Source organism: Sturnira hondurensis, unplaced genomic scaffold (genome assembly GCF_014824575.4).
Source record: "Sturnira hondurensis isolate 20B ecotype Veracruz unplaced genomic scaffold, ASM1482457v3 Scaffold0002597, whole genome shotgun sequence".
Lineage (NCBI taxonomy): Eukaryota > Metazoa > Chordata > Mammalia > Chiroptera > Phyllostomidae > Sturnira > Sturnira hondurensis.
Window position 1 is genome coordinate 127870 of NW_028075228.1, and position 25743 is coordinate 153612.

At 39.2% G+C, this 25743-nt stretch overlaps 1 protein-coding gene across 2 annotated transcripts; it reads left to right on the plus strand.

Annotated features, from left to right (window-relative positions):
- The first annotated feature begins 333 nt into the window (after nt 1-333).
- Nucleotides 334-25513, plus strand: LOC118982935 (zinc finger protein 850-like). 2 transcript variants are annotated; one of them, XM_037040091.1, is made up of 6 exons: nt 335-606; nt 1229-1288; nt 5929-6055; nt 6328-6420; nt 23698-24741; nt 25243-25513. In XM_037040091.1, coding segments are annotated over exons 2-6 (1299 nt in total). In that variant the 5' UTR covers nt 335-606; nt 1229-1255; the 3' UTR covers nt 25245-25513. The 2 variants fall into 2 exon arrangements, with proteins under 2 accessions (XP_036895985.1, XP_036895986.1); XM_037040090.1 differs by having other exon boundaries at nt 334-606; nt 23698-25513.
- The last annotated feature ends 230 nt before the right edge of the window (nt 25514-25743 follow it).

The window sequence follows — 25743 nt, forward strand, 5'->3', positions numbered from 1 at the left end:
TTCGCTCGGACTACATTTCCCATAGGATCTGCCCTTGGAAGGGACTTCTGCCGAGAACTGGCCCCTCCTCCTTTCCCTACCGGCGATAACCAGGCTGCCAGCGACGGGTAAGACGGACAACTCTGTCAAGCAGACCCACTCCATCTGAGAGCAGTTCAAGCGTCAGGTCCTTGCTGTCGGATTTCGTGTGGATGAGGGGTAGACAGCTCAAACACCCTTTCTGCGCTGAGAGAGATGGGGGGGCGGGGGGGGGGGGCGGGTCGCGGGTTGAGGCTGGCTGTGGCGGGCTGTTGTGGTCCACCTCGGGACTACATTTCCCAGAGGACTTTGCAGGCTGGCGCGACGTTCCGCGGGCTTTCGGCATCCTCGGTACCGAGTGGCGGGCCGGTTGGCCACGAGGTCTTACCTCCTCCGGAGCCTTTGGATCCCGGTGCAGCTTGGTCAGTTTGCACCAGATCCGAACTAGGGGAGGACTAGGGTGAGGAGTCCGGGTCCCGGCCTTTAGTGCCTGGAGCTGGCTGACGGGCGGGGTCTTCCGTGCCCGAAGGGAGCTGAGGTGAGGAGATCGTTTGTGTGTGAGAGATTGAGATTATTACTGTCTTCCTGGTATGTGATTGTGACTGTATGTGGTGATAACATACAGTCTGTGGGTGATGGGATGGAATGTTTGTGGCTGTGTATTCCCACAGTGGGAATGTGAGAATGACTGCTTGACTGCGCCATTGTGCACCGGGATGTTAGAGGGACGGTGATTGTGCTGTTGGAATTGTGGGTCCTTGTGTTGGGTGTGTGATTGTGCAGCGCACCGTGTGACTGTGTGGTATTAGGCAGCTGTGACTGTGCAGGTGCAAGTAGTGTGACCCCTTTTGTGTGTATTTGTGTGAGATTGTGATTGGCTGGGGGCAGTGGGTAGGTGGATGTGGTAGTGGACTTGGGATTTTGTGAGTCCCCTACCTGCTCATATGGGATTCTAAGTAACCAGGAAACTAGGTACAGCACTGTGTACCTATGGTACACATGGTACACATGGGGGATGAAGAGCTGGGACCGTGTGAGTTTGACTTCACCACTTTCTTTACCTAGGAGACTGCCTCATCCTGTAAGTACATTGGGTTGTACTCTTCAGTTTTCCCTGGTCTTCCTCTTTATGTATGTGTGGGTAGAAAAGGGGCTAGAGGAAGTGTGGAATTGAAAAGCCAAGTGTCTCATCAATTTTTTCTTTCCACAGTTCTGTCACTAAGAGGAAGAAGAGAAAATGGTTATTGAACATTCAAAGACCAAGATCAAGGTGCTTTGGAGTTGTTTTTCTCCCTGAGATCTTTATTGTTTTTCGGGGCATAATTTTTTTCCTCTTCTGACAGTTTCCAGTAATCAAAGCCTAATTAATAGACCTTGTCCTTACTACTTCCCATTTAGATACATAAGGGGGGGGCCTTGGGATTGGAACCAAAACCCAGTTTCCTGTCTATCCCTTTCATCTTAGTTTTATTGTGACAGTTTCCCCTGTGTGCCAGATCACTAAGAGGCAAATATAAAAGCCGTATCATAATAACTGAATTGTTGAAAATAAGATTAGTGCATATGTAACATTACACATCACAGTCCTGTTATTGAAAACCATGGAACTTACGGGATGGTGTTGGTTAGTCTCAGTTGGTGACAGGATCTTTCACTTTGCCATTATTTTTGCAGTTTGAGTCAGATTAGGGGATTGATCAAAGAGTTCTTTACCAGTAGCACCAAGGATTTGCCAGGTAATCTGTAAGTAAGCCCTGAGTCAATTTTCAGGTCTATTTGGAATTAAATACTCAAATGGTCCTCTTGGGGTTCTCAACCTGGAATCCTTGGACTCCATCATTAGATTTCTAAAGGGAAGGAAGATTGTAATGGTATTCATTAAGGGTTATAAAAAAGGTAGAACCATGGATAGAGACTATAACATATTGGGACAAGACTTAAGATAATAGTATCTAAAATTAGTTTTCATAAATAGGGAAATTTTAAGTAAACCCCATATAAGATGGCATTTTATACAGCTAACTAATACTACATTTGAGATAGAGTATATGCATTTTTATTATGACTAACATTAACATTAACATTAAACACTAAAGTAAGTAGAAATAGTCAAGAAATTGTTATTTAAATCTCCTCCCTAATTTTTTTAGGAAGAGAAGTATTTGAAAAAGGGCCAAAGGAATTTGAGATGTTCAGAATGACAAAGCTTTGGAACACAACTTTCAGCTCGGTAAATTGCAGAGCAATTCTTAGATAGAGTTAAGCTCTTCAGATACTCCTTTGTGATTCACTTGACAAAAAGATGTCATAAAAGGCAGATTATGAACACTCAAAGAGCAAAACTAGGCTTTTTTCCTTCTCTTGTATCACATCCTTGAAAAAATCCCTCTGAATAGGATTTAGCTTTTTGTCCTCCACCTAGCAGATGATGACTACATCCATGAATACTTCCCTCCTCTGAAACGGCAAAAATTTTCTTCTCCAGAGGCTTGTGCTTCCATATTGCCCTGGTGGGGGTGGAAATAAGGAAGGAGCGATGAGAGGAAAGATAAAGTAATCCAAATGTTTTAGTGGACAGCATGTACATAGGCAATATCTGACATTCTAAACTTCACACAGTAATTAATTAGGTTATAAAAACTATAGTTTGAGTTGTAGCTAGACTTATTTATTATTGGAAACAAGGGTAGTTCCAGGTAGTGGAGAGAAAGATGATAAGCCTATGCCTAGGTGAGTGAGGGGAACTCAGAATTTGGAAGCCTTGCATGTGAAAGTTCATCTGGTCCTTCATAGTCTATTGCCATAGACTATTCACCGATCTCCCTACTTCCTTCATGACCTGCCTTTTTTAACAGAGTAACCAGTGTAATTTTTCCAAAATGTAAGTTAGATTATATTATTGCTTGACTTAAAACTTTTTGTGGCTTTCCATCTTACTCAGAATAAAGAGCAAAGTTTCTATAGTGGTTTAACATACCCATATGTAATCTGTCTCTGTTACCTCCCTGACTTTTATCTTCTGTAATATTTTTGACATTCAATTCTGTCCCCTATGCATTTGAGCTTGCTGATTGCCCTGCTAGGAATTTTCTTTTCTTTCTTTTTTTAAAAATATATTTTATTGATTGTGCTATTACAATTGTCCTATTTCCCCCCTTCACTCCCCTCCACCCTGCACACTCTCTCCCACCCACATTCCCCCTTTTAGTTCATGTCCATGTGTCGTAACTTCTTTAGCTTCTACATTTCCCATACTGTTCTTGCCCTCCTCCTGTCTATTTTCTACCTACCATATATGATACTTATCTGTACCTTTTTCCCTCTCTCCTCCCACTCCCCTGTTGCTAACCCTCCATGTGATGTCCATTTCTGTGGTTCTGCTCCTGTTCTAGCTGTTGCTTAGTTTGTTTTTGTTTTTGTTTTAAGTGTGGTGGTTAATAACTGTGAGTTTGCTGTCCTTTCACTGTTCATATTTTTTATCTTCTTTTTCTTAAATAAGTCTCTTTAACATTTCATATAATAAGGGCTTGGTGATGATGAACTCCTTGAATTTGATCTTATTTGAGAAGCCCTTTATCTGCCCTTCCATTCTAAATGAAAGCCTTGCTGGATAGAGCAATCTTGGATGTAGGTCCTTGCCTTTCATGACTTGTAATACTTCTTTCCAGCTCCTTCTTGCCTGTAAGGTCTCTTTTGAGAAATCAGCTGATAGCCTTATGGGAACTCCTTTGTAGGTAATTGTCTCCTTATCTCTTGCTACTTCTAGAATTCTGTCCTTCATTTTAATCTTGGGTAATGTAATTATGATGTGCCTTGGTGTGTTCCTCCTTGGGTCCAACTTCTTTGGGACTCTCTGAGTTTCCTGGACTTTCTGGAAGTCTATTTCCTTTCCCAGATTGGGGAAGTTCTCCTTTATTATTTGTTCAAATAAGTTTTCCATCATGGCTGTTGCTCTTCCCCTTCTGCACCCCTATATAATTCGAATGTTGGAATGTTTAAAGATGTCCTAGAGGTTCCTAAGCCTCTCTTCACTTTTTTCAGTTCTTGTTTCTTCATTCTTTTCTGTTTGGTCATTTTTTTCTTCCTTCTGGTCCACCCCCTTGATTTGAGTCCCTGTTTTCTTTCCATCACTATTGGTTTCCTGTGCATTTCCCTGCATTTCAATTTAACCTTCATATGTTCTTCTAATTTGTGACTAAAATCGACCAGTTCTGTGAGCATCCTGATTGCCAGTGTTTTGAACTGTGCATCTGAGAGGTTTGCTATTTCTTTTTCACTTAGAGTTATTGGCTCTGGGGCTTTGAGTTCTTCTTGAGCCATATTTTGGACTGTTCGTGCTTGTTACATATGAGGAGCAGAGCCCTAGGTGTTCACCAGGGCTGGGCCACTCAGTTGCTGGGTTGTGACACTGTATGTGGGGGGCAGAGGTCAAAGGAAAGTAATGGTGGTCCCCCTGCTGCCTCCTGCTGCCGGGACCGCACATTCCGTCCCACTGTGCACGAATGTGTGACCGCAGCCAGCCCACCGCCCTACGCCCTCACTGGGTCTGCCTGACGCTGGGCTCCCTGGGCGCCTGGGTCGGGGGTCTTTCCTACCTGACCCTGCTCCTCTGGTGGCTCCGCCCCTCTTACTGGTCCGGTTGATCGGTTGGTTGTTGTTGGACTTCTGAATAGTTCAATTTTCTATTCTTTGGCTGCGTCTTTGTTCACCAAACCTTTGTTGTATTCAAACTTGGTTGTGAGACAAGGCAGTGTTTCCACCTATGCCTCAATCTTGGTGGAAGTCTCAGCATAAAAATTTTAAAAAGGCATGTTCCAAGTGAGTTACTCTTTCCTGAAATATAATGTCTTTTTTAAAAACTAATTTTTATTTAGGTATAATTGGCATGTAGTTTCAGGTGTATAACATAATGATTAGCTATTTTGATATATAATGATCACCACAATAAGTAGTTAATATATGTCACCATACATAGATGCAAGTTTTTTTTTAATTTTAATTTTAATTTTTTAAAGATTTTATTTATTTATCTTTAGAGGGGAAGGGAAGGAGAGAGGGAGAGAAATATCAATGTATGGTTGTCTCTCATGCATCCCCTGCTGGGAACTGGCCTGCAACCCAGGCATGTGCCCTGACTGGGAATTGAATCACGATCGTCTGGTTCGCAGGCCCGTGCTCAATCCACTGAGCTACACCAGCCAGGGCTGCAAGTTTTTTTCTTGTGATGAAAACTCAGAATCTATTTGCACTCTTAGCAACTTTCATATGTGCAATATAGTACTTTTAAAAATCTTCATCCAAGGATATTTTTAGAGAGAGGAAGGGAGGGAGAGAGAGAAAGAGATACATCGATGTGAGAAAGAAACATCAATTGGTTGCCTGCCATTTGCACCCTGACCAAGGATCAGACCCACAAATCTGGTGTATGGGATGATGCTCCAATCAACAGCCACCTGGTGAGAGGTGCAGCCTTTTTTTGCCTTTATTTTCTTGACTCTGTTCATGTATCCTGTGATTCTTTTCAATTCCTGCTTTTACTGGATGTTCCTTAGGATTAACTCCCCGAGCTGCCAGATAAACCCAAAATATCGAATTTGTTGTGTAAGCAGAAACTACATCCACTATTACATGTTCAGGTGGGCCCAACTTCTGCAACAATTCATTTCTAAAAATGGACATCTTGATCTTCAGCATGTCATCTACAGCACCAATGGAATTCTCAAATACTGATAAATAGTAGGTTTCTGCTGGATTGTCTCCAGTGTTTCCTTTCTCTGTCTTTATGACTAAAATGGTACCAGTGTTGTTGGTGAAGGCTCTCTTCTGATTACAGACTGCTGACTTCTTGTATTCTCATTTGGGGAAGGCCTCCTTTAACTTCAACAATACAATATAGTTTTATCATTTCAGTGGTTGGTGACTTTCAGGGATGTGGCTGTAGACTTCTCAAAGGAAGAGTGGGACTATCTGGACCCTGCTCAGAGAGACTTGTACAGAGATGTGATGCTGGAGAACTACAGCAACCTGATCTTACTAGGTAAGGTTATTTATCCCCAAACATCTTGTGAATGTTGAGTGTATTTTTCAACTGTCTGGGTGCATTTCTGTTTCCTAGGGAATTATTTTGTGCCTTGCAGATTAGGATATGGGCAGCTCTTTGTAATCCCTTTATCTTCTCCATTCTTTAGAACTTTATAACTTGCTTTCCATTTTATGTATTGCTTTCCATGTAGTTGCCTATTTTCTTGAGAACTAGGTTTGAATTCAGCAACAACATGGCTATATCTTATTATCTTTTTGTGTAAACAGGACTCTGTATTTCTAAGCCTGATGTGATTTCTTTATTGGAGCAAGGGAAAGAGCCCTGGATGCAAAGGAACATGGTGGGAGGATGGTGCCCAGGTGAGTAAGGATTTAACTGGGGAACGGCACTGCAGTTAAGAACCCACCACCCTGGCTAGTGTGGCTCAGTGGATTGAGTGCCAGCCTGTGAACTGAAAGATCACCGGTTCAAGTTCTAGTCAGGGCACATGCCTGGTGTGCGGCCCAGGTCCCCAGCTGGGGACATGGGGGAAGCATCCAGGTGATGTGTCTCTTGCACATTGAGGTTTCTCTCCCCTTCTTTCTCTGTTCCTTACACTCTCTCTAAAAAAATAATAATAGTAAAATAAAAAGAACCCAGCTGGCATGGGAGGCAGAATCCTAAAGGTAATGTTTCAAGAATCTGTCCCTTGTAGGCCCATCCAAGAATTGTGGAGAAAAGGCCTAAGATATAAGGAGAAAAGTACTCTCTGTGCTACTTATCTGCCTTCATTCTGTCATTTTAAAGCCCTTTTTTTCTCTTGAGGAGATATCCTATTTCATATAAATTGGGTCTACTTTTTTCTTTTTATTTTATTATGTATTTTTTAAAAATTATTTTTCAATCACAGTTGATGTACAATATTATATTTCAGGTGTAAAATATAGTAATTAGACATTTATATAACTTGAATTGATAAGTCTAATACCCATCTGACATCTTAAATAGTTATTATAATATTATTGGCTATATTCCCTGTAACGTACTTCACACCCTGTGTTTTTTTTTAAATGCATTTTATTGATTATGCTCTTACAGTTTTCCCATTTTTCCTGCTTTATTCCCCTCCACCCTGCACACCTCATCCCATCTGCATTCTTTCCTTTTAGTTCATGTCCATCAGTCATACATATAAGTTCTTTGGCTTCTACATTTCCTATACTATTCTTATCCTCCCCCTGTCTATTTTCTACCTACCATCTATGCTACTTATTCCCTGTACCTTTTCTCCCTCTCTCCCTGGCTTATTTCACTCAGCATAATGCTCTCGAGTTCCGTCCATGCTGTTGCAAAGGGTAGTAGCTCCTTCTTTCTTTCTGCTGCATAGAATTCCATTGTGTAAATGTACCATAGTTTTTTGATTCACCCATTTGCTGGTGGGCACTTAGGTTGCTTCTAGCACTTGGCTGCTATAAATTGTGCTGCTATGAAAATTGGGGTGCATAGGTTCTTTTGGATTGGTGTTTCAGGGCTCTTAAGGTATAATCCCAGCAGTGGAATTTCTGGGTCAAAAGGCAGTTCCATTTTTATTTTTCTGAGGAAATTTCATACTGTTTTCCACAGTGGCTGGACCAGTCTGCAAATCCAACAACATTGCTAGGGTTCCCTTTTCTCCACATCCTCTCTAACACTTGTTTGTTGATCTGTTTAACAAGGGCCATTCTGACTGCTGTGAAATGGTATCTCATTGTGGTTTTAATTTGCATCTCTCTGATGGCTAGTGATACTGAACATCTTTTCATGTGTCTCTGGACCCTCTGTATGTCCTCCTTGGAGAATCATCTGTTCAAGTCCTTTGCCCATTTTATAATTGCCCTTTTTTTGTCTTCCTGGAGTCTTGTGAATTCTTTATATATTTTGGAGATCAAGCCATTGTTCGAGGTGTCATTGGCAAGCATGTTTTCCCATATGGTTGGCTGTCTTTTCATTTTAATGCTATTTTCTTTAGTCATGCAGAAGCTTTTTAATTTGATGAGGTCCCATTTGTTTATTTTTTCCTTTATGTCCCTTGCTTTAGGAGCCATATCAGTGAATATGTTGCTGCATGGGGTGTCTGACATTTTCCTGCCAGTGTTTTCCTCTAGGACTTTTATGGTGTTACAACTATACCCTCTTCAATAAATGGTTTTGGGAGATCTGGACAGCTACCTGCAAAAAAAATGAAACTTCATCACCAACTTACACCATACACAAAAATAAATTAAAGGTGGATAAATGAATGTTTATTTTTTCCTTTGGTTCCAAACCATTGAATTGAGTCCTGGTTTCTTCCCTTTACTATTGGCTCCCTGTGTATTTTCCTTTATCTCACTTTCTGTGGTCTCCATTTCTTTATTTCGCAGCTGTATGCAATCATTTCTGTGAAGATCCTGATTGCCAGTGTTCTGAACTCTGCATCTGATAGGTTGGCTATCTCCTTGTCACTTTATTTTCTTTTTCTGGAGTTTTGATCTGTTCTTTCCTTTGGGCCATATTTCTTCGTCTTCATGCAGCTGTTACAGTGTAAGCGGTGGGGCCTTAGGTATTCACCAGGGCAGGGCAACCCTCTTTGCTGTGTGTGGTGCTGTATGTGGCAAGGGGTCAGAGAGGGATGATGCTGCTTGCTCGGCTTTCTCCCTGCCTTCAGTCTCTTCCATTGCTTTCCTCAAGTGAATTGTGTGGATTGTGATCTTGTGGATTGTGTGGATTGTGATCTTTCAGGTGCTACCCTAGTGCTGATTCCCGGGTGGGTGCACTTGTATACATTTTAGGGTTCTGTGGGCCACTCCAACAGACTCTTCTGTGAGACTGGGAAATTATTCTAACACCACAACCCCGACAGATTTTTACAGCCAGGGGTTTTGAGGCTGTAGTTTCCTATGTGGAACCCTAGATTGCGTGGTCTGTCTCATCAATTGTTCCTTCTGGCTTATCTTCAGGCAAATATGGGATAGGCTGGTCTGCCATCCCCTGCCCTGTCATGAGTCCTGGCCTCCCTGACTTCCTGTCTCTGTCCCTCCTACCGTTTGGATGAATATTTCTTCTTTAACTCCTTGGTTGTCAGACTTCCATATAGGGAACCAAACACAGTGGGTTCCCTGTTCTTCTTGCTGATGATTTCTTTAGTTATGCAGCAGCTTTTTAATTTGATATAATCCCATTTGTTTATTTTCTTCCTTGTTTCCAATGTCCTAAGAGATATATCAGCAAAAAATATTGCTACATGATATATCTGAGATTTTAGGACCTTTGTTTTCTTCTAGGATTTTTATGGTTTCATGACTTACATCTATGGATTTTGTCAATTTTGAGTTTATTCTTGTGTATGGTGTAAATTGGTGGTCTAGTTTCTTTTTTTTTTTTTTGCACATACCAGTGCAGTTTTCCCAGCACCATTTATTAAAGAGATTGTCTTTGCTCCATTGTATGCTTTTTGCCACCTTTGTCAGTTATCTATTTATTATAAAGCCATGGGTTTATGACACGGATACTGGCCAGCAGTGTCCGCAGCGTTATGGATGAGACAAGACAGACTACTGAGTCCTGTGTAGGAAAAGGACAGCACAGCCACCCTCTGAATGGGAGAGCACCCCGACCCTTGCCCTGACAGGCTTTTATCGACTTTCTTCTTTTTCTAATATATTTTATTGATTATACCATTACAGTTGTTGTATTCCCCACCTTCATTCCCCTCCACCCTGCACACCCCCTCCCCCACCATTTCCCCCTTTAGTTTATGACCATGTGTCTCAAGTTCTTTAGATTCTATATTTTCCCTACTATTCTTGCCCTACCCCCTATCTGTTTTCTACCTACTGTCTATGCTATTTTGTGTACCTTCTTCCCCGTTCTCCCACTCCCCTGTTGCTAACCCTCCATGTGTTCTTCATTTCTATGGTTCCACTCCTGATCTACCTGTCCTCTTGGTTTGCTTTTGTTTTAGGTGTGGTTGTTAATAACTGTGAGTTTGCTGTCCTTTCACTGTTCATATTTTTCATCTTTTTTTTCTTAGATGACTCCCTTTAACATTTCATATAATAAGGGCTTGGTGATGATGAATTCTTTGAATTTGATCTTATCTGAGAAGCATTTTTTCTCCCCTTCCATTCTAAATGAAAGCTTTTCTGGATAGAGCAGTCTTGGCTGTAGGTCTTTGGATTTCATGACTTGTAATACTTCTTTCCAGCCCCTTCTTGCCTGTAAGGTCTCTTTTGAGAAATCTGCTGACAGTCTGATGGGAACTTCTTTGTAGGTGACTGCCCCCTTATCTCTTGCTGCTTCTAGAATTCTCTCCTTCATTTTAATCTTGGGTAATATAATTATGATGTGCCTTGGTGTGTTCCTCCTTGGGTCCAACTTCTTTGGGACTCTCTGAGCTTCCTGGATTTCCTGGAAGTCTATTTCCTTTGCCAGACTGGGTAAGTTCTCCTTTATTATTTGTTCAAATAAGTTTTCCACTCGTGGCTGTTTCTTTTCCTCTTCTGGTACCCCTATAATTCAGATGTTGGAACATTTAAAGATGTCTTGGAGGTTCCTAAGCCTCTCCTGCTTTTTTTGAATTCTTGTTTCTTCATTCTTTTCTGGTTGGATGTTTCATTCTTCCTTCTGGTCCATTCCCTTGATCTGAGGCCCAGTATCCTTTCCATCACTATTGGTTTCCTGTGCATTTCCCTGCATTTCAGTTAGTTTAACCTTCATATGTTCCTCTAATTTGTGACTATAATCAACCAGTTCTGTGAGCATCTTGATGACCAGGGTTTTGAACTGTGTATCTGAGAGGCTGGCTATTTCCTGGTCGCTTAGAGTTATTGGCTCTGGGGCTTTGAGTTCTTCTTGAGCCATATTTTGGACTGTTTGTGCTTGTTATGTATGAGGAGAAGAGTCCTAGGTGTTCACCAGGGCGGGGCAACTCAGTTGCTGGATTTTGAGGCTGTATGTGGGGGCGGGGTCAAAGGAAAGCAATGGCAGGGACCGCCAATTGACATAATGCCTTCCACCACCGGGGCTTCGCGTCCATCCCACTGCACACGAATGTGCAACCGCAGTCAGCCCGCCGCTTTGTGCACTCACTGGGTTGGCCCACTGGGGCCTGCGTGGTCCGTCTCACGGCTCACTCCTCTGCTGGTTTATCTGTGCACAAATTTGTGACCGTGGCCGGCCTGTCCTGCACCCTCACTGGGTCCGCGCTGCTACTCCAGCTGCCTGCGCGCCTGGGTTGGGGGATCTTTGCTGCCCGACTCTGCTCTGCTGCTGGCTGCGCCCCTCTTACCGGTCCCGGTTGAACGGTTCGTTGTTGTTGGACTTCTGTATAGTTAAATTTTCTGTTCTTTGGCTGCATGTTTGTTTACCAAACCTTTGTTGTATTCAAACTTGGTTGTGGGAGAAGGCACAGTGTTTCCACCTAAGCCTCCATCTTGGCGGAAGTCCCCTCAACTTTCTAATATCATACATCAAAGAAGGTTTTCATTCATTATGCTTAGGTTTGCTTTAGGTAATTACTTTTTACAGATAGCAATGGAAAGGAAGTTACTGATTACTTCTTACAGATTAACAAGGAAAAAATGTTGCAAATGCAAGGGAAGGATAAGAGTAATTGGTCTGGTTACACTTCAGTCCTTGGGAGAATTAGCACAGACTTCAGGGAGTTACTTTAAATATATGCAGTAAGCATTTGTGGCCTGAACTCAGGGTGAGGGAGTTTTAGCAAGAGCAAGTCTCAAAGCAGCCTAGGCATAATGCCGGCCTTATTTCCCACGGGAGAACCGATCCGTGGGTTTGGCTCCTGCATGCCACAACACGCCTGTTGGGCTTTTCAGTAGGGCTGAGCCACAGTTGTCATTGCCAGGCAGACTGGTTCCCTATAGGTTTATTCCTAGGCTCTCTTCCTGTTCCATTGATCTATATGTCTGTTCTTATGCTGGTACCAGGCTGTTTTTATTAGTGACTTTATAGTATACAAATAAGTAGAAGCATATGCTGAGTTCATGGAATGGAAAAATTGACATCATTAAAATGTCTTTTCTACCCAAAGCAATCAATACATTCAACACAATTCCTATTAAAATACCGATGTTATATTTTACCAAACTAGAATAAAATTTTCAAAAATTCATATGGAACCACTAAAGACCCCATATAGCCTCAGCAGTCTTACAAAAGAAGAACAAAGCTGGAGGTATCACAACTCCTGATATCAGACTATACTATAAGGCCACTGTAATAGTTTTATCCTGTACGTTTGTATCCCTAAGCAATGTGTTTAGTTTTTTTGCTACTGGATATTATAAAAATTGTTTCATACTATATGGCATAGTCCCTGATTTTTTTCACTTAATAGGACATTTATAGTATTCATCTATGTTAAGTGCACAGTCCTCCAGACTGCAAAATATGCCCGAGACTGCTGACACTTGCTGAAAATTCAAGGGGGGGTCCAAGAGTCATCCTCATTTCAGATCAGCTAGTTACAAAGTTGAGGATCTTCATGGACTCCCTCAAATTTGGTAATTGACTAGAACAACTCACCCAACTCAGGAACCTAATACTGTATGTATGATTAGTTTTATTATAGCATAAGAATACCAGCAAAAGGATTAGAACCAGCCAAAGGAAGAGACACAGGGCCGAATCTGGGACGGTTCCACAGGTGAAGTTTCCATGTCCTCGGGTGCATTTTCCTGTCATTCATGCATGACAGTACAGGGTGGGTCCAAAGTAGGCTTACATCTGGGAGTATGCAAAACACAGAGTTTATTCTTACAGTGTTATTTTCTACATGAACAATGATAAACCTACTCTGCCTTACCCTGGATGCATGGAATATTGTTAGTCCAGGATGTTCTCCTGAGCTTCAGTGTCCAAAGTTTTTAATTGAGGCTTAATTACATAGGCATGATTGATTAAGCTATTGCACATATGGTTGAACTTAATGTCCATGTTTCTTCCTTTCTATGGAATCTGATTTCATCTGACCCACAGACCCAACCCTTTAATCATATAATTCATCTTTCTGGCATGAGCAACTCCCACGAGGAATCACTGAGTAAATGTAAACAGTCAAGTGTGGTCCAAGGGCCTCACTATGAAAACAAAGACACTCCTATCTCTTGGACAATTCCAGGATCCAGGAGAAATGTCTGACCTCCTTTAGAGAAAGTTACTTATTTTTACTACATAATAGTGAATGTAAAATTGTACTATATTTTTAGTTTTTATTAATTAGATTTAACATTTTTTAAAGTATATTTGCTATTTATCCTTACTCTTTATATGAAATTTTGCCACTTTGTCACTAGGCTGTTTAAATTATTTTCTTAGTACTAATTATTTTGATAGGAGTCATTTATTTCTTTACATACAATTGTAAAATATGAATAATCAAATTTATTACCGTCTTAACTTCTTTGAGTACAAAAATTCATTGGCATTAAGTTCATTCACATGGTCGTACAGCCATCACTGCATTCAACTGCAGAATTTTTTCGTCTCTCAAAGTGAAACTATGTCCTCATTAAATAATAACTCTCAATTCCTTTCTCCCCTATTTTTCCCATAAGGGAACTTATGTGAGTTGAATGATACAATGTTTGTCCTTTTGTGTATGCCTTTTAAAAAAAAAGATTTTATTTATTTATTTATCTTTAGAGGGGAGCAGAAGGAGAGAAACATCAATGTATGGTTGCCTTTCATGCGTCCCCTGCTGGGAGTTGGCCTGCAACCCGGCATGTGCCCTGACTGGGAATCGAACCGTGATCCTCTGGCTCGTAGGCCCGTGCTCAATCCACTGAGCAATACCAGCCAGGGCTTGTGTATGACTTATTTTACTTAGTATAGTGTCCTCAAGGTTCATCTATGTTGTAGCATGTGTCAGAAGTTTCTTTTTAAGGCTGAATAATACTCTCTTGTATACATTTACTGTATTTTATCTATCCATTCATCCATTGATGGATACTTGGGTTGCTTCTATCTTATGGCTGTTGTGAATAATACTACTAGGAACATGGTGTACAAATATCTCTTTAAGTCTCTGCTTTTAAGATTTTGGGTAGATACCCAGAAGTGGAATTGCTAGATCATATGGTAATTGTATGTTTAATTTTTTGAGGAACTGCCATACTGTCTGTTGGGTTGGAGTCGTTCAAGAAACCAGACGCAGCAAGCTAAGGAGCGGGGTTTATTAGCGGGGAATAAGAGGGAAAAGTGGAGCCAACAAAGGGAGGTTGGGACTTGAGTGCTGGGGATTACGGAACGTGTAGCGAACAAGGGGAGGTTAGGATTCGCTCGGTTGTTCTTAAGGCAGGTTTTTGAGTGCAAAAACCCGAGAAGGGTAACTCGTTGGGTTGTCAGAGTCATTGGCTAGAGCTGGTTGCTGGGTGTCATCTCTGCTGACCATTGTTCTTGATACATCTTGTCAGACTGATGTTAAAGTTGCATCCTGTTATGCTGGATAGGCTGACCCCAGACCCCAATCTTAGCCAGGCATCTATTTGTCCTGGGTAGGGTCAGCAGGCAGTTTCCCAGGAAGGCTACAGTTTCCAGACTACAGTTTCCCACGGTACAGTTTTCCTGCCTGGTGATTTCCATCCCTCCTAGGCCTACCTAGATCTGTCACTGTCTTTCACATTGAACATACCTTTTTATATTCTCATCAGCAATGTACAAAGGTTTTGATTTCTCTGCATTCTCACTAATATTTATTTTTTTTAAAATAATAGCCACTGAGCTTGGGCCTGCGAACCACACGATCGTGGTTCGATTCCCAGTCAGGGCACATGTCTGGGTTGCAGGCCAGTTCCCCGCAGGGCACTCACAAGAGGCAACCATAGATTGATATTTTTCTCCTTCTCTCCTTCCCTTCCTCTCTAAAGATAAATGAATAAAATCTTTAAAAAATAGCCATTACAATGGGCATGAGGTGGTATCTCATTGTGGTTTGGATTTGTGTTTCCCTAATGATTAGTGATTTTGAGCATTTTTTCATGTGCTTATTATCTATTTGTATATCTTTGGAGAAATAGCTATTCAAGTCCTTTGCCAATTGTGCTTATTATCTATTTGTATATCTTTGGAGAAATAGCTATTCAAGTCTTTTGCCAATTTTAATATTGGATTGTTTGTTTTTCTGTTTTTGTTGGAATTCTTTATATCATCTGGGTATATAATCACTTATTGGATATGTACTTTGCAAGTATTTTATTTTGTGAGTAACTGCCTTTCATTCTGTTGATGGTGCATCATAGTCCATTTGAACTATCATAACCAAGTGTCATATACTGGGTAGCTGATAAACAATAACACTTATTTCTCAGTGTTCTGGAGACTAGAAGTTCAAGATCATGGTACCAGAATGCCCTCTCTTTCTGGTTTATAGTTGCTGCTTTCTCACTGTGTCCTCATGTTGTGAAAAGGGCTAGTGATTTCTGTGGAGACTCTGATGCAGTAATCTCATTTGTGAGGGCTCTACCCTCACAACCTCAGCACCCTCCAAAGGTGGGGAGAAACATAAACATTGAGACCACAGCATGGTGTTGTTTGATGCTCAAAATTAAATTATTATTTTGTATATGACTTTTGGTGTAATGTCTAGGAAATCACTGCCATATCCAATCTCATAAAGCTTTTCCTCTTAGTTTTCTTATAAGAGTTTTATAGTTTTAGCTCTTGATTTCTTGATCTGTTGATTTTTAGTTTTATTTCATTGTGATTGGAAACAATACTTAGTATAATTTCAGTGTCTTCAAATTTATTAAGACTTGTTTGGTGGCTTTGAAGTGTTTTTCTGGGCTTCCTGGGAGATGGTTTTTATTAACTATTTTCCCTTCATGCCCCTCCCCCAACACACACACACTTATGTTTTTTTTTTAGTGTTTTGTGATTTTTGTTGAAAATATGACATTTCAGGTAATATAATGTGGCAACTTCTATCCTTCCAGGAATTATTGCTGTTTTTATTTTTTTCTTTAAAATTTGTTTGTTTAGTGACTTGTTTGGACTAATTCTGTGGTTTGTTTTCCTATAGTATGTGGCCGTTGATGTCTCTGCTCAGTTTTTTTTATTCTTATTTTTATTTATAAGCCTAGAGGAAAGTTTTTACGCAGTGGTTTATTTACTTTAGTGGGTATGGTATAATTCTAGTTTTCTGTTTGATCATGAATAAGTTTTTGTATAAAGTTTCAATATTATTGGCATCGAGTTTTATATTTACTTTATATATACTTTAGTTATATCTTTAAAATATGGAAGATAGGCAGTGAAGATCTAACATCTTCATAAGAGGTCCAATAAAAATGCAATGGAACAATAGTCAATAGAAATGGTTCAAGATGCCTTTATTATAATTATGAACAAAAGGATTAGAATTATGTTGTGTAATAGTTCACCATGTGTCTAGGAAAAATCATATCTTTGACATTCAAGCATAAAGTTACTTAAAAGGAAAAAAATTAGATTGCCATTTGGTCTTTCTATAGCAAAGCTTTATTACAGAAAACAATTTATATTTTTCTATTAAATTTTGAGCTAAGAAAAATTTTAAAAGATTTTATTTATTTATTTGATTTTTAAAGATTTTATTTATTTATCTTTAGAGGGGAAGGGAAGGAGAGAAGGAGAGAAATATCAATGTAAGGTTGCCTCTGGTGTGTCCCCTGCTGGGAACTGGCCTGCAACCCAGTCATGTGCCCTGACTGGGAATTAAACCTTGATTGTTTGGTTCGCAGGCCCGCGCTCAATCCACTGAGCTACGCCAGCCAGGGCTGCTAAGAATTTTACATGTAGCCAAATTGTTAAGTACATGCAGTAGCGAAGTGTATTATCTCTGTAACTTCTTCCTGATGCATCCACTAAGAAATGAGCTTCAGAAAAACAAAATAGAGATATATCAATTTAAGGACTGGTGGTGAGCATTAAATATAAAATAATCTGTATTTTAATATCCAGTGGTAGTATTAAGGGAAAGAGTGTAATTTTATTGTTTAGGTATAGTATATATAGTATAATTCTCCAAAATGTAGTGTGAGAATGTGGAGAATATATGAAAAGTATAATAAGCTTGCAAATTATCTTATAGGTATTAACAGGGAGTAGTTACTTTGAATCAGAGGCTGGGGAGAGAGAAAAGAGGTTAGTAATTGCTTTCAGTATTTCTCATAATAGAAAGTCTGTAAAATAATAGCAAAAAAGAGAGAGAGAACAATAATTATATAAATTATTTATATAATTTAAATTATATAAATTTATTACATAAACATAACCATTAGATCAAAACCTAAACTTTACTAAATATGAAATGATATACCTCAGAGTACATTATAAGTAAAAAGGTCTACAAATTGAAATACTGTATATAAAAGATAAGGATGTGTGCATGTGTGAGTGTTTATGTATCATAAATCAAAATGATAGCACAAGGCCAAACACTGATTATAATAAAATATGCTACTATTTAAAACAGAGATGATATTATAATTGTTTTAGAAGTTTTCTTTAGTTGCTACCTATAAGGAGAGGGAAGAAGTCAGATGAAGAGGATTTCTTTGACTATACTTTGCTTTGTAGATTGAGTTGTGAACTATATAAATATCCTATACAGTTATTTATTTATTTACTTATTTATTTTAATTTTTATTTTTATTTAATTCTTGTTCAAGTACAGTTTTCTGTCTTATATTCCCAGCCCTGCCCTCCCCATTGCTCCCCACCTCCCACCCATTTCTGCCCCCCACCTTAGTTATTGTCCATGTGTCCTTTATACTTGTTCATGTGAGTCCATTTATTTATTTATTTATTTTATATTTTATTTATATCTTTAGAGGGGAAGGGAAGGAGAGAGGAAGAGAAACATCAATGTATGGTTGCTTATCATGCATCCCCTGCTGGGAACTGGCCCCTGCCGGAAACTGGCGTGCAACCCAGGCATGTGCCCTGACTGGGAATCGAACTGCGATCATCTGGTTCGCGGGCCCACGCTCAATCCACTGAGCTACACCAGCCAGGGCTGAGTCCATTTATTTTTATTTTTTATTTTTTAATTTTTTAAAATTTTATTTATTTATTTATCTTTAGAGGGGAAGGAGAGAGGGAGAGAGACATCAATGTATGGTTGCCTTTCATGCATCCCTTGCTGAGAGTTGGTCTGCAGGGAACTGGCCTGCAACCCAGGCATGTGCCCTGACTGGGAATCGAACTGCGATCCTTGGGTTTGCAGGCCTGTGCTCAATCCACTGAGCTACGCTGCATTTATTTTTATTTATTTATTTATTTTTTAAATATTTTATTTATTTATTTTTAGAGGGGAAGGGAAGGAGAGAGGGAGAGAAATATCAATGTATGGTTGCCTCTGCCGAGGACACACGAGTCATGTGTCCCCTGCCAGGAACTGGCCTGCAACCTAGGCATGTACCCTGACTGGGAATCGAACCGCGATCCTCTGTTTCGCAGGCCTGTGCTCAATCCACTGAGCTATGCCAGCCAGGGCTTGCATTTATTTTTAATGAGAAAATAATTGTATACTTGCATTGAATGCCTCACAATCACTATAAAACTGAAGTAGAATAATGACATTTAAGTGATTAACAATTTTAAAATAATTAAATTTAGAACAGTTTCTGAGATCAAAAGAAAAGTGAAACAATTAAATATTAATGTGTTCAGTGCAAAGACAAAAGAAACTAATGTCCCCCTCACCAAAAAAATCCCTCTTCACCTTACATCAATTTTAGTAATAGTATTAGTGGTAGAAGTATTATTATTGTTATTCTCAGAATATTGTGTATGCAGTGTGGAATAAAATAAATGATCAAGTTAGTTGGAGTTTTTGAAAACTGAGATTTTCAGTATGAGATAGAGGAAACACAGATGTAAGACTGATAACATTAAGTAAAAACCATATAGCCCTGAATATAAATTGGAAGGATTATTTTGAACTCAACCTGCATTTTATCTTTAATTATATATCTTATAGAGTAAAAGAGACTTAAAGATATCAGTCAGTTTATATATAGATTTCATATCCATCCTGCTTCACACAAATGGAAAATGACTCATTTATAATTAAGTAATTCAATAGATAGACTAAGTGGATATTTGATCTTATGGCTTTTTAAAAAGATTTTATTTATTTTTAGAAAGAGGAAGAGAAACATCAATGTGATCAATGTGTGGTTGCCTGTTGCAGGCCCCCCCACTGGGGACGGACCTGTCCTGCAACCCAGGCATGTGCCCTGACTGGGAATCAAACTGGCGACCCTTTGGTTGGCAAGCTGGTGCTCAATCCACTGAGCTACACCTGCCAGGGCGTATATTTGATCTTAAAGAATTGCTGTTACATTTTAGGTATGATTACTATATTATTACACTTTTGCAAAAATGTCCTTGTCTTAGAGATTCATGCTGAAGTAATTTGAGATGAAATAACATGATGCCTAGAATTTGCTTCAGAATAATCTGTGGAGCCCTGGCTGGTGTAGCTCTGGATTGAGTGAAGGCCTGCGAACCAAAGGGTCACTGGTCCTATTTCCAGTCAGGGCACATGCCTGGGTTACTGGCTAGGTCCCCAGTAGGGGCATACGACAGGCCACACGTTGATGTTTCTCTCCCTCTCTCCTTCCCTTCCCCTTTCCAAATAAATATGTAAATAAATAAAATCTTTAAAAAAATATGTGGAATTTGCTGTGAGAAGTGAATGAATAAACAAAATTGTAAGTTGGCAGTTGTTGAAGCTGAGTAATTGTTACATTGGTTTTTTTCCACTTGAATAAGTTTACTTTTTTTGCAGCAGACAATTTTTTTTAAAATATATTTTATTGATTATACCATTACAGTTGTTCTGTTCCCCCCCCTTCAATCCCCTCCACCCACACCCTCCCTCCCCCACCATTCTCCCCCCCTTAGTTTATAACCACGTGTCTCAAGTTCTTTGGATTCTATATTTCCCCCACTATTCTCGCCCTCCCCCCTATCTATTTTCTGCCTACCCTCTATGCTATTTTCTGTGCCTTCTCCCCTCTTCTCCCCCTCCCACCCCCTGTTTCTAACCCTCCATGTGTTCTTCATTTCTATGGTTCCACTCCTGATCTAGCTGTCTTCTTGGTTTGCTTTTGTTTTAGGTGTGGTTGTTAATAACTGTGTGTTTTGCAGCAGACAATTTTAATGCAAAAATAAAAAATAGAGAGTGAGACAATAGGTGGATAGTGAAGTGGGAACTAACTATAGCAGGTCCTCAAATAATGTCATTTTGTTTTCCCTTTGTAGCAACTTAACTCTTGTTTACATTAATAAGCCTGTGTTACAATTGGTTTCATTATAGGTTGGTTTGCTTAAAGTTGTAGAACCTACCTGTGATGATAAGTGAGGATTTATTGTAGTATGAAATTTTGTAAAGCTAGGGACAAAGAAGTGATTTAGCTGCATGGGCAGGTTCTATGATCAAGATCAAGGAAGTTGTGTGTGTGTGCACTTTACAAGAGAGTATATGGGAGTGTCTTTGTATGCTGATGGGACCAAAACAGGAGATCAGGAAAAATTCTTTTTGAAAGAGAAGGGGGTGTGAACTGCAGAAGCATGTAAGAGACGAGGTTATATCAGAGATGATGTTCTTTAGTATCCAACAGTGGTATTGGCCTTGGTGAGAGCACTTTATTAGCAGAGATAACAGGCTATTGGAGTTTGTGTACAAGTTGGTTGATTTGCTTACATAAAGGAAAATGTTGTCATTCTTACTTTTCTTTTTCTTTCAGTGAAATAATCAGTATGGACATCAGTCAGTCATGAGATAGCTTTGAGGTTTTAGGAGAGAGAAAAGGTGGGGAATATTTTCCCAGAGTGAAAGAATAAGAAATGTAGTAGGGATGAGGGGAAATCCTGAGGTTGTATTTGCGTTTTGTGGTTATAGTCAAGATGGTTTGTTTTTTACCAGCCATGTTTAAGTATTCAGGTGGAGAAGAACAATGGGTAGGCTTGGATTTACTCAGGGTTAGGAAGATGAATGCAAGTTAAGTTATAATGATGGACTGTGCAATTTAAACTAGATAAGGCCATTGGGAATATAACTGACAGTAAAATTAACATTGCAGATAATTAGGGCGTGAACAAGAGAATGATTCTAGAATAATAGTTATCTTTCTGCTTGAGTTTTGGAGATCTGTGGTTTCTGATTTTTTTTCATGCTTCATTACTTTCACATTTGTCTTCTTTATGATAGACTTTTATGAAAAGCAGTGCAGGTGTGGAGTAACTTAATATCGTTTTCCTTGCTTAGTCCTCCTTCACCCTTTTCCCCCGGAACCTTCTTTCATAGTAATAAGAATGATAGTAACAACCACTTTTTGAGCTCTTTATGCCAGACACTTCACATATATTATTTCTGATCTTCATAAGCTTATGGAACAGGTATTTCTATATTTATTACTGTATGATTAAATGGTGATTGAAGTAGGTAAAAGTAATTTGTTTGTAACAAGTAATCATCAACAGAGTGGGGTATGAAATGCTAATCTCTCTGAATCCTGTTCTCGCTGAATCTCATAACTACTTTTTCTTTTATTCTCAACCATTTCTCAGCCTTTACTGTCAAATCATTCATTATTATAGACTTTGCCTAAGTTCCTTTCTGTATTATTTCAAGGACAATCTTTATAGCACCTATACCAAATGATAGTTTCATTGTATCCACAAAACCTTCCATACTATAGTCATAGGGATAATTGTAATCATTCTATACTCACTCAGGATTTTAGAATATTCTCAGTCTGTTCCATTATCTAGATTGCCATTCTTCATTATTTCCTTCATCTTACATCCAGTATACCCTTTGTTAATAGAGTTCCTAAAGTTCCACTTTACCCACTCACTCTACCAAACAGTTGGTGATCCTCATCTTCCAACATTCTCAATTCCCTTTGCTTAATTAACATTACATAGTTCTTTTATTATACTTTAAACTTGTTATATTGCCTTCGGGGAAAATGCAGTTTTCTGGGAAGTACAAATATAGCGGTCTTAGATAGGAGTGGAAGGGAGACCCTGAGAAAGGACCTGGAGGAACAAAATAGAATGTGTTTTGGAAGAAGGGGTGAGTAATTCCACAAGTTTAAGTGAAGATTAAAAGAAAATGTACCTCAGTTCAATAGTTGAAATAAGGAGACAGAAAACATAGTCATGACTATGCAGGATGCATTGGTACAGGTATATGTATAAATAGACACACAGTTGGATGGGTGGTTAGGTACATATATATTATTTTTCTACTTGTGTCATTTAATCATCTAGCTTTGGTCATAATTTTGTGTTAGCCTCTGAGGGAAGTGATGAAGTTTTAAAGCATATATGAGGTCTGGCACAACTAACGCCCCTCTTTATTACAAAATTATTTATTACAAAATCATAGGCATGTCATTCTGTAACATAACAATATCACACTTAAGCACACCACATAACATTTTAGGTGAAATGTTCACATTAAAACTATATATTATTACACCCGTATTATTACCCCACCAACCACACTCAAGCAGGCCTTACTTCTGCCGGACCCTGTATTTTTAATGATGGGGAATAGATTGAAATCAGGGACAAGAGCTTAGAACTCTTCTAAAATTATAAACACAAACTGGACAGATACATGCATATATCTGTATAATATTTCTCTTTACCCCTATAATAATCTGCTTTCACTAATCCATTAATTGAATGGATTCATTCAATAAGCAGTTGAATGAATTAGTTAAACAATTCATTCATTTAACAATTTATGGAAACCTATTATGAGTAAGATGTTAGTTATTCTGTGTTGAGAGATACGCCATTGTTCCTGCCCCTTAAGAGTTTTAACAGTAAGAGAAAAGATTACATATGAATAAATAAATGATTGTATAATTCGAAAATCCAGAAAACTGCAGTGAGAGAATGAAGTGAATTTAAGTAGGATTATCTAGCTCAGACTTTCTAAGGAGGTAACTTTTTACCTGAGACTTAAAGTATAATATGAAGCCAGCCATGCAAAGTGTCAAGCTTAGAGAATTTCTAACAAGCTGAACAGTCTATGAAAAAATTTGAAAAGGTAAAGAGTTTGGCTTATATCAAATGCTTGAAGGTGATGAATATTTAGTATATAACGAACTGTGAGAAGTGAATTGAGATGTTGGATAGAATTTTGATTGAGATATGTCCAAGAAAAGATATGGAGGATCTCATAAGCTCTGGTAAGGTGTTTGGATGTTATTCTAAGTATAGTCGGAAACCACTGAAAAATGCTAAGTGGGATTCTTAAATTTTGTGCAACATCAGAATTAGCTAATTGAGTGTATTAAAAATAGGAAACCTAGGACCTACTGGTATAAATTTTTATTTACTTGAAGCGAGTACGTTGACATTCAGTTTTTAAAATAGACTATTTAGATGACTTTGATCTACACCTAAATTTAGAAACTACTGACTGTACTTACTTTTCTAAGAACCCTCTTCATAGTTCTTAACTGTTTATGCTCTTGATCTCTTTTTCAAATTGAAGTCTATGTACACCATCTTCTCTTATTAGGGACATTATTTTTGTTTCTACCATAGAAGTTTTATTTCTCTCCAAAGAGGAAACACCATGTGTTTACTTTCTGGTTATCTTTCAGACTTGGAATTCGGATGTAAGACCAAGGAATTGTGTCTTCCAAAAGAAATCTGTGAAGGAACATCAGCCCAGTGGATGGTAATGGAAAAAAGTTATAGCCTTGTAGGCTGCAGTGTCAGAGATGACTGGGTATGCAAAGGCCAGTTTGAGAAGCAAGAGGTAAATCAGGATGGATATCTGGGGCAAGCACTAATGACTTACAAAAAAATGCCAACTTGCACCCTGAAGACATCTCTTGTTCTACATCAGCGAATTTTTCCTGGAGAGAAACTCTGTAAATTTAAAGAATGTGGAAAACCCTTCATTTATGGCTCAGGATGTACACGGCAGCAAGGAATTCGTGTTGGTGAGAAACCCTATAAATGTAAGGAATGTGGGAAGGTCTTTAGTCATTTTTCCTATCTTACTGAACATCAGAGAATTCATACTGGTGAGAAGCACTATGAATGTAAGGAGTGTGGAAAAGCTTTTATTCGTGGCTCACATCTTATTCAACATCAGAGAATTCATGCAGATGAGAAACCCTATGAATGTCAGGACTGTGGGAGGGCCTTTAGACAATCTGCACACCTTACCCGACATCAAAGAATTCATACAGGTGATAAACCTTATGAATGTAAGGAATGCGGGAAGTCTTTTATTTGTGGCTCAGAACTCACGCGACATCAGAGAATTCACACTGGTGAGAAACCCTATGGCTGTAAGGAATGCGGGAAGGCATTCAGGCTGCTTTCACAACTTGTTCAACATCAGCGCCTTCATTCTGGTGAGAAATCTTATCAATGTAGGGAATGCGGAATGGCCTTTATTCGTAGTTCACAACTTACTGAACATCAGAGAATTCATCCTGGTATGAAACATTATGAATGTAGAGAATGTGGGAAGGCCTTTGTTTGCGGTTCCCAGCTTTTTCACCATCACCAAATTCATACTGGTGAAAAGTCCTATGAATGTGCGCAGTGTGGGAGGGCCTTTATTTGTGCCTCACAACTCACTCAGCATCAGCGAATTCACACTGCCAAGAAACCCTATGAGTGTAAGGAGTGTGGAAAAGCTTTTATTCGTGGCTCACATCTTATTCAACATCAGAGAATTCATGCAGACGAGAAACCCTATGAATGTCAGGACTGTGGGAGGGCCTTTAGACAATCTTCACACCTTACCCGACATCAAAGAATTCATACAGGTGATAAACCTTATGCGTGTAAGGAATGCGGGGAGTCTTTTATTTGTGGCTCAGAACTCACGCGACATCAGAGAATTCACACTGGTGAGAAACCCTATGGTTGTAAGGAATGTGGGAAGGCATTCAGACTGCTGTCACAGCTTGTTCAACATCAGCATCTTCATACTGATGAGAAGTCTTATCAATGCAGGGAATGTGGAATGGCCTTTATTCGTAGTTCACAACTTACTGAACACCAGAGAATTCATCCTGGTATGAAACATTATGAGTGTAGAGAATGTGGGAAGGCCTTTGTTTGCGGTTCCCAGCTTTTTCACCATCACCAAATTCATACTGCCAAGTAAGCCTATGAATGTGAAGAATGTGGAAAGGTCTTTAGACAGTCTGCACACCTTAATCAACATCTTAGAGTTCATAATCCAACATAATTAATGTAGGAAACCCTTTACCTGCCTTTCATTTATTAGAGCTCATCAGATTTCATGCTAGAGGAAAACACAGTTGATGTGGCAGTTCTTTGACCTGATACTCTGTTTATTCAGAATCAGAACATTTAATGCTGAAAAAATTGGTAATGAATGTTGAAGAATTTCTCAAACCTTGTTGAATTTTACAAATTCAGGCTAGAAAATGTGGTGAATGAGAAAAGGCTACTATTTACTATTATGTGCCATTAGGCAATTTAACTTCTCTGTGCTGAATTTTACTCATTGATAAACTTTTGATAGTACCTATTCGTAATAAAAGAATCTGACTCCAGTTTTGATGTTTGACCACTGACTGTTTAAGCTTCACCGTTCTCTCCACTTTGGCCCCACAATTGGACAGGCCCCTCTTCCTTTAGAGACAGTGGGAAGTTTA